The sequence below is a fragment of the Theobroma cacao genome, chromosome 7, assembly GCF_053813885.1.
Source record: "Theobroma cacao isolate CCN51 chromosome 7, ASM5381388v1, whole genome shotgun sequence".
Taxonomy (NCBI): Eukaryota; Viridiplantae; Streptophyta; class Magnoliopsida; order Malvales; family Malvaceae; genus Theobroma; species Theobroma cacao.
This window is the reverse complement of record NC_142645.1, coordinates 8386437-8396606: the sequence shown is the minus strand read 5'-3', so window position 1 is coordinate 8396606 and position 10170 is coordinate 8386437. Positions and strand designations below refer to the sequence as shown.

The window sequence follows — 10170 nt, the reverse complement described above, 5'->3', positions numbered from 1 at the left end:
ACAACGTTCATGGTTCCTTTTAAGGGGGAGTGTTAAACACATACTTGTACCTTAAATCGTTGTATAAGTGGCTTAGCAACAACAGAAGGCTAAGCTTGAAGAAAGAATTAGCTGCAAGGAAGGAACAATTTGAGCAATAGAAACACACCATTTAATAAAGAAGACTCGAGCAAAAGAAGAAAGCCACAAAGAACTTCACAAACGCAACGTTTCAATAAAAGGAGCAAGGACCTTTAGTCATCTACCAATACACACCGTTTTGACTAACACCCTTTTTGAAAATTAGTTAAATGTTAATGATTGGTTAGTTAGTGTAGCAGCTTTACTCTCTCTGGTTAATGGCCAAACCCTCTGTATATAAACTCTTGTATTCTTTACTCTTTCCTTTAATGAGAATCCCTAAAATTCTCCCATATTATTGTGCCATCTTCTTCATTTTCTGACACTTTTAGGAAATCTCTCAGTTGACTTGGAAAACTTGACTTTTTCACTGTCCATTATCAGGTGGCTATACAATTTCAGGACAGCCATGTCAAGATGTTTTTTTTTTTTGAAAGGATCAGGAGACTTACAAAAGGCAAAAGATGTTAAATATATCATCTTGACTGAACAAGTTGGGAGACTTTCCTTTATATTTTTGCATTTGAAAAATGGAAGGAGGTATCATCTACGCGCCACATATAGATGAAATTACAGAGTCAAACTCCCTAGACAACCTTGCAAGAGGACAAAGAAGCTGCTCTGCCTACTTAAGAAAGGTGTTGTATTTTGGGAGAAAGAGAGTATATGGTAGCTAGGATGCAGCCTCTGTTTTGTATCAATAAACAGAGATGAACAGATAGAGAAGGCCACAATGATTTTCATTTGTCAAGACATAAGGAAACATTTGTTAAAAGACTGATTACAAGTGTTAAACATAGCTGCTATATAAACATGCAAAGTCTCACATGGTGATCTTCAATATTATCAAATACACGTACTGATGTGCATGTTTTCCAGTGGTTTGTCACTTGGCCTATTTGTCCACTTGGGTATGTGCAAGCATTAGTTTCAACAAAAGGAACAGGAGAATCAGCAGAGTATTTAAGAAAAGAAAAGGGAGAAAAGCTTCTATTTTCAGTTATGTTTTGAAGTGAAAAAGGCTTAGGTATGAGTAATTTTTCATATTTGAAACTGATGAAAGTACATTGAAACTTGATCTCATCAAAATTTGCCAAAATTTTTTTTAATAACTTCATAGACTATTATTTGGGCAATGCCTGCAGGCTGCAGCTTTCAACCATCATGAAAACACAATGAGTTCTTAGGTTCTCATTACAGTTTACACCAGTTATCAAGATTTCATAGATACAAAGATTGAGTTCGTCCTATATCCTTTAGAAACTTCTCTTTGATCTTTGTAAGCGTCACGACAACATCCTTCATGTCTTTTCTTTCTCTTGGTGATTCTGCACAACAATCTAGAGCCAACTGCAAAACAGATGATATACAACTTGTTTTAACCATGAAACTTTCCTTCTTTTCTCCCAACAAAGCGGCATCTGCTACTTCGGTTATCGCATGAGGCAACGACTCTTTCACCCAACTTTTGAGGTTCATTTCTCCAGCGAACATTTCATTCGTAGGCTTCCTCCCCGTAAATGTTTCCATCACCAGAATACCATAATTATAAACATCTCCTCTTGTAGAAACAATTCCGGTTGATCCATACTCTGTAAATTCAGTACAACCGAATTACTAAAGAAGAAAATCAATATGGAGATAATACGCTTAAGTTAAAACTAATTTTCAATCAATCACTAAAATAGTAATATCCTTTTAGAAGGAACAAACGACTTAGATGCTGATGCTCCCCATAGGGATGTAAGATAACACAAACTTGAAATCATGAATTAGAAACCTGGAAACATCACCTGGTGCCATGTACCCCATAGTGGCAAGGGTGATGGTTTGTGTCAGGGAATTCCCTTCTCCCAAGAGTTTGGCCATGCCAAAATCACAAACATGAGCAACCATTTCTTCATCAAGTAAGACATTGCTTGGCTTTAAGTCACAGTGGATCACAGGTGTTGAATTTCCAAAATGGAGATATTCTAGTGCTGATGCGACTTCGATCATTATATTTAATCTCTGCATGATATCAAGAAAATACTCCGGAGAATACAACCATTTCTCAAGGCTTCCATTAGGCATGAATTCAAGCACCAAGGCTTTGAAGTCAATCGTACAACAACTGCTAATGATCTTCACGAGATTGCGATGGCGAATATTGCGCATTACTTCACATTCAACATCAAAGCTTCTAAATGCTCCCTCTAGCTGCAAATTGAAAACTTTTATAGCAATAGTCATCTCATCCTGAAGTGTCCCTCTATAGACAGTGCCAAAACTCCCTGATCCAATAAAATTGGATTCACTGAATCCATTCGTTGCTTGTAAAAGTTCATAGTACGATACTCTTCTCCATGTTGCCAAAGGTAATGAATCTTCCGTCACTGCTGGTGGATTTGTTTTCTTATTCTGATACCTTTTGAAGACAATAAACAGGACTGTTATCAATATTATTAAAGAGATTGTTGGTAAAACATATCTCAATACATGCATAGTGGTTGTCCTGGATCTTCGAAAGGTGCTGGAATTGCAAAGTGGGACTAGCAGTCGAGGAGACCCACAAAGTGCATGATTGTTAATGAATGATCTAGCTGAGAAGTTTCCAAAAGGTCCTCCATTTGGGATTTCTCCTTCTAGTGTATTAAAAGACACGTTTAAATATTTGAGAAAGGAAAGCCTTTCCAAGGACTTAGGAATGACTCCAGAGAGATTATTGCTGGATAGATCCAAGAATTCCATACTCACCATGTGGCCAAAGGATTCAGGAATGGAACCTTGCAAATTATTATGTGCCAGAGAAAGACTAGTTAAGTCTTTGAGATCACCGAAATTGTGTGGGATATGACCAACTAATGTATTCTTGGACAGATCTATTTGTGTTAAGACCTTCAAATTTCCAATTTCTGGAGCTAGAGAGCCACTCAATGAATTTGATGACAGGTTCAAAACCAAGAGGCCTTTAAGATTCAAAAGGGTAGAAGGTATATTTGAAGACAAATTGTTAGAGTTTAACAAGATAATTCTTAGAGAGGTAAGATTGTCAAAGCACCTTGGAATTGGTCCAGAAAATCTATTATCACGCAGAAACAATTCTCCCAAGTTCCTCAAGTGACATAGTTCATCTGGTATGGTTCCCTCAAACATATTGCCACTAAGATACAATCTTTGCAGGTTTGTCCAATTTTGGAATATATTAGAGATTGGTCCTGTCAACTCATTGTTGCTTAGGCTTAATGAGAACAAGCTGCTTAAATTGCGAAACCCACCAGGTATTTTACCAAAGATTTTGCAGCCAGAGGCATCAAAACTTTCAAGAGAAGTTGATAAATTTGCAATAGAAGGTGGGAATACTCCAACTAGGGGATTCTGTGCTATTGCCAAAGTCCTTAGTTGTCTGCACTTTGTCAAAGTTGTGATAAAACTCAATTCTGGAGTGGATGGATCACTGATGAAATGATTATTTGCTAGGCCAAGCAACAAAAGAGATTCTAGATTACCTAAGGACTTGGGTATGGTACCGGTGAAGAGGTTCTCACTCAATTCTAGAAAAGCTAGTTTAGAAGCATTGCTGATAGTATCAGGGATGTTTCCACCGAGTTTATTGCCCCCAACCAATAGTTCTTCAACATTTGGAAGCCCTGTGCCAATATCAGATGGAAGATTACCTGAAAAATAATTGGAAGCTAATGAAATTTCTTTCAGTGTTGACATGTTGAAGATTCCTGGTGGAATCGGGCCTGTTAGACTGTTGATTGACAATCTCAATATCTCAAGATGTTTGAGATTACCTATCTCCTGCGGTATTACGCCTGCCAAGAGAAAATCCAACATAAGTTAAAACAAATTCACATAGTGAGACTTGAACTTAGCACTTAATGATTTCAAAGATTTTGTCCTGCCTTGAGACGGGGTCTCCCTTGGCAAAAGACTCAAGTTTTTTATTTACATGCTTTCATTATATTAATTCAAGTAGAACTTAAGCCTATTGGCTTCCTGAAGTATAAAGATAGATTACCTTTGTGTGAAATGGAAAAACAACACATCAGGTTAAACTGATACATGCACAAGTGCAAGCTACAAATCTTAGCAATCTTTGTAGAATGCTATGAAAAAATGGTTTTCCTATGCACATATCCGTCAAGTAATGAATTGTACACAGACAATAATCAAGAAGTCTTGTAAACCTTACCTGTAAAGTTGTTCCTGCCAAGGCGAAGTTGCTGAAGCATTGTACAATTACCGATATCTGCTGGAAAGTTTCCATCGAGCTTGTTGTCATAGAAAAAAACCTTTTCCAGATTAGGAAGACGGTGACAGAGGTCATGCGGGAGGCTGCCCGATACGCTATTGTTCATCACCACAAAGTCTTTCAAGGTAGAGATATTGAACATTTCAGATGGAATTCGTCCTGTCAGGCCGCTGTTCTCAACTGCAAACCTCTCCAAACGAACAAGTCTACTCAACTCCCTTGGGATTTCACCTACAAAAATTATGAACCATTCCAACCACCTGTGTCAACTCAAGCTTCATAAAATCAAATCTCTTTTTAGTAATTAATTAGAGATATAATGTACGATTCCACTTTAACATAGATTAATTAATTACTTAATTTACAACTGATATTATATTTTAATTATTTGTCAATTTAATCGGTTATAAAAATATATAACTATGCTTAAAACTTTTAATTGATTTGCAGGCAAAGCCCGCATCACAACCACCATAAACCTCTGTTTTTAATCTGTTTGGTGGCTAACAAATGTTAGGGATAGGAACAGAGTTATTGATTTCTCCTAACAATACTATTTCTCACGATACTATTTCTCGTCTATTCCTGTTCGTGATAACGAAGATTAATTTTGAAACTTGAATTTAAAATTTTCAAATAGATATTCATTATTAAAATTGCAGCATTAAGAGTCAATAATCTAAGCAGTTACATAAAATTCTATCATAATATTTTCAAGTAGATTATTTCATTATTAAAACTTAGCATTTGGCAATGAAAATCACATTCACAGTCAAAATTAAATTATTTTTTACCATTATAATTATTGTTCATTTCTCTCCTTTATTTAAATCTTACTTTTTCTGTTCCATTTGTTCTTTGTAAACCATGATCTTACTAGCTAATATATATACATACATACATACACACACTTGGTTTTCATGGGATAGTCATCTCTCATATTCCAAGATTTGAGCTTGAAATTTATCAAAATTTCAAGTTCTAACTACATGAATATTAACTAGTATTTAGTTTTATCCCATAAAAAATAATTACTTTTGTCTATTAAGTGTTATTTTATTAATATTAAGAATTAATTGATTATAATTGTAATTTTTACTTGTACGTATATTTAATTTTCTCAAGAAAAATCATGTTTTAGGTTTATTTATTTAATTTTAATTCTACATCTTGTATTATAAAATAACGATGAAAGACAAATTAGCTTTGACAAATAATAATAATAATAATAATAAAGTGAAATAAAAAGACAAGTAAATTGAAATAATAGATGTTGTATTACTTGAAGCATAATCTTCACTAGATTTTCAACAATAATTAACAAATTAACGAATTAAAGTAATTTATTTTAATGATATAATTTAAGGTATGCATGGACTATGAGGTATAGAAATGATACCTTCCAAGTTGTTAAATCCAAGATATAACTCCCTAAGCATAGTCAAGTTGCCAAATTCTCTAGGTATGGTTCCTGTGAATCTATTGTTTGACAGCCCCAGGATCTGAAGCAGCCTACACCTTTCTAGGTTTGGCGAAAATTTTCCTGATAAGTTGTTGAAAGAAATCTCAAGCATCTGAATTACTGGAAGATGGTCACACAAATCATCTGGAACACTTCCTTCAAGGTTATTAGTAGCCAAAACAATCCTTTGCAACGAAGACGAGTTGAAGATTGTCAATGGTATGGAACCTGAAAGTTCATTGCCTGACAAAAACAGGTCCTGCAGCCGAGGAAGATAGCCTATTTGTTCTGGAATTTCTCCACTGAAGTAGTTCTTTGACAAAATCATAGATTTCAGACGGCGCAACTTAGCCAACTCAGGGGGCAGATTGCCATGGAAATTGTTGTCTCGGAGGTCCAAGGTTGTGAGGAAAGAAAGGTTTCCTAGCTGTGGACGGAGGGTGCCGTTTAGACTCATGCCAGGAAGAGTCAAGGCTGTGACTCGTTTGTGCCGGGAACCGCAGGAAACACCAAACCAATTACAAAATGAAATAGAATTGGACCAGTTTTTGGCCAATATGTTTCCAGGATCCAGAATTATGTGAGCTTTCAAGGCAAGAAGGGCTTCCTCATCGGCACGATTAAGAGCCAGCTGATCAGAGAGACAAACTATATTATAACATTGAATGGAAATGACCAAAGCTATACTAAATAGATGGCAAGGTTTCTCCATATAAATTGATGTTCCAAGAAGGAAAAGGAGCTAAAAAAAATAAGAGTATTCAAAACTACGGATACAATTTTCTTTTTTTTTTTTTGCTACGAAGTGATTTAAAATTTGAAGGGAAACAAGTGGCTAAGGAAAAAGCGCAGTCAGCCACCAACTCGGTGCAGGCACGTGAGCTACAGCTCGGCCTTCTCTAGAGCAGTAATGCCGCCCTAGCATCCGCCTGCAGCCATAGGATAGACCTGTCGCACTTCATTTCATAACGATGACTGTAACGCCTTTCGGGTCTAGCATTAAGATCTCTACCAATTGGGCATTCACGGTCAAAAAGCTTTAAGAGACTCTATAAAGGTGAGGAGGGCAACCGTCCGATACAGACAGATGGGCAGTCTTACTAACCAATACTTATCATTAAAATTTGAAGAGAAACAAGTGCCTTTGGCAGGTTAGCACAATCAACCAATACTTATCATTAAAATTTGAAGAGAAACAAGTGCCTTTGGCAGGTTAGCACAATCAGCCAATACTTATCAAGAGTCTATTACAATGACTTGATTGACTAGAATTCTGTGGGCCAATGTCAAAGTCATGGTGGAAAATTCCTACGTGATGTTCACTTTTGACACGCAATAATTGAATCCTTTCAATTTCCTGGAAGTAGCTGTGATGACCTTTTTTTTGGGAACAAATTTATCAGTCATTTCGTAAGAATTTTTGTTTTTAATAGAAATATTTTTTGTTACACTTGTCATGGATGATTTTTTTTTCTTTTGATAAATAATTCATTAATATGAAACTGGGGTGCCCCATTACGTAATTGAAACATGTGCGTTTTAAGCTAGAAAAATACTAGCTACGAGCCGTAGACTTCAAAAAAAGACATGAGAAAGTCACAACCTCTAATAGCCAAAATCAAAGTAAAAAGAAGATACTAAAACCACCCTCTAATTAAGCAACCTTCACTGTACGCAGCCACTGCTACATGTTGCTCAACAAGAAAACATCACCTTTGAATCAACCATAAAGCAGCATAAACAAACCCACAAACAACACACTACAACAAAATTTTTACTTAAAACAGCATATTTTTAAAACATGCTATTGAAAATATTTTTAATAACATTTTTTTATGTTTTTTAAAACATTTTTATAGATCTGACTTTATTATATAAATTTTTAGATACATTATAAATAAAATTTAACCATAGATATTCAATACATTAGCAAAAGCTGCACTTTTTTCTAGTATTACTAAATGTGAAAAAAATAAAGTTAAAAATTTAAATAGCTGTAAGAAGTGTGATGAAAACTCAATATTTTTGTAGTGACAATACCCAATACCAACTCATGATGAGTAAACAATAACAACCCGCAAACTAAGAGATGCGCAACTAATACCTCAAAAAATAGAAAACACACATAAATATAAGACTCTAGGATAATTTTTGAATCTCATAATTTAATAATGGAAATAATAAATTTGTCATAATCAATCATCAAGTAGGTAACATTGACAATCAGCTTTTCCATTTGATTTTAATAATTTTTTTGTATAAGCCCCTATCTCTATCTTATCCACTATTCACAATCATTCTTTCCGCTTGATTTTCATTTCAAATACCATCAACTTTCTTCTTCAATCATTTGAAATTTAAAGATGCTTTTACATCGTGAGAGTGTTTCGATCATATAATATAATATTCATAAAGTATTCATACGATGTGCTTTTTCTATAAGATCATCTTTCTCACCATTAGATATATTCGAGAGAAGATGGTTTTTTTCCTTTTTCGACAATCTTTTTTACACTAGCAATGTACACATCTTAACTCACCACAAGTTGAAATTGTTTTTTCCATTAAACTTTTTGATCTCGTACCTAGTTGATGAAGTGCCATTGGGAGATTTAGATTCACTCAATTTGTTGTGAAAATTGCTGAATAATATCAAAAGAGTTGCCTAAGATAACATCCAATAAATAGAATAAGGGAGGAAAAAAATCAAGCACACCATAAGAACACAGAATAAGAGAAGAAAGAAATCCAGTACACTCATAAAAATACAAAAATTTACCTAGATCCACTAAGAAAAATCAAAAGATTATAAAAATAGTCTTAAACTCACAACCGTTATTCCACATACACCCAAATCACTCTCTAGATCTAGGCTTCATTCTATTCTTTAACCCCATATAATCCTCTTATAAGGCCAAGTAAAACTGTTGAATCGAAAGAGTAAAACTCCTTGAAAGTGAGAAGGGACAATGAGGTGCTTTTGTGGAATGTGAGATGGTTGGGGAATCAGGAAAAGAGAGGGGTTGTGAGGAGGGTAGTACAACAAAATAAGGTACAAATGATATTGTTATAGGAAACAAAAGTGGGGAGAGGGATAAAGATAGAGGTAATATTTGTGCACCACAAGGTGAGGGATAATAGGGGAAATATGACAGCTATTGTTTCAACTCTAGTAAGGGTGTGTAAGTCTAATTTTGCAGAGTTGATGACAATTAAAGCGGCTTTGGAAATGTTTTGCAACTTTGGCGGGGTAGGTGTGGAGCTTTTGATGGTGGAATCCAATTCGAGTGTTGCTGTTGGTTGTCTGGTCAATCCTTTGAAACGACCATGGAAATGGTGGAAGCTTTTCCAGTAGATGGTTGAGATGAATGAGCTGATTGGGTGTGTTCATTTTGTCAATCATTTAAGGTATGTAGTCACCCTTGTCAAATGAGGCGTGAAAAAAGACAACTTCTTGAAGGCATGGATATGATCATTAATTAGTGGAAGTTTAGGTCTATGCACAGGGTATGGGTTTTATTTTGTAGATATGGGATTTGCTTCTGTTAAAGTTTTGTGAGTTTCATGATAGGGAATCTGGGCAAAGTTGAAAGGTAAACAAAAATAGGGGATAGCTGAATGATTCTATAGGCATTGGTTCTGATTTTGGGTTTGTATTTGACGAGGAAATGGCAAAATACATTTCTTATTGATTTTGATGTACTTATTCAAGAATCAATAAAATTCGTTTTTTTTAAAAAAAGTATAATAAAGTTATCCTAATCTAATGAGGATTAATATCCTAATCTAACTGAAATTAAAAACTTGTTTAACAATATATACAAGTTTAACTAGAACTCAACTATTTAACTTAAACTACAATTTATCAGGTCATCGAAACCATTAACCACATTTTCATTTATTGTTTTGAATCATGGTGCATTTAGGCTTAATGGTGCAAGGAATGGAACGTCAGTTGGGTCCAACTAGAGAACTTGACCACATTTTTTGAGTCTTGGAACGCTGTGGCACTTAAGGAAAGAGAAATAAAAGTATGGAAGATGGCATTCTTTGCGATGATTTGGTCTCTCAGGCTGGCTAGGAATGACATTGATTTTGGAGGTAAAACTTGGGACCAGGCTCAGATCTACGAGTTGGTGAAGTTGAGAGTTGCCACATGGGCAAAGGCCAAATGGCCAAGGGAATATGGTAGGACTCTTGAAACCTCTACTGAGCCAAGGTTAGGTGCTGTTTTTAATTGTGTCAAAAAGACAAGACTTAAGGTAGAGTTGATGAATCCTGCAGAAGGTTCTATGAAGTTTAATGTGGACAGAGCAGCTAATGGAAGCCTCGGGGAAGATAGAATTGG

At 35.2% G+C, this 10170-nt stretch overlaps 1 protein-coding gene across 2 annotated transcripts; it reads right to left on the bottom strand.

Moving 5' to 3' along the window:
• Nucleotides 1–1209: 1209 nt before the first annotated feature.
• Nucleotides 1210–6924, bottom strand: LOC18594289 (uncharacterized). 2 transcript variants are annotated; one of them, XM_018124089.2, is made up of 5 exons: nt 5760–6924; nt 4301–4591; nt 3900–3920; nt 1914–3776; nt 1210–1712 (listed from the first exon to the last, which is right to left on the bottom strand). In XM_018124089.2, exons 1-5 carry the CDS (start codon nt 6532–6534, stop codon nt 1342–1344), a joined length of 3321 nt encoding a protein of 1106 aa, XP_017979578.2. In that variant the 5' UTR covers nt 6535–6924; the 3' UTR covers nt 1210–1341. The 2 variants fall into 2 exon arrangements, with proteins under 2 accessions (XP_017979578.2, XP_017979577.2); XM_018124088.2 differs by having other exon boundaries at nt 1914–3920.
• Nucleotides 6925–10170: the final 3246 nt, after the last annotated feature.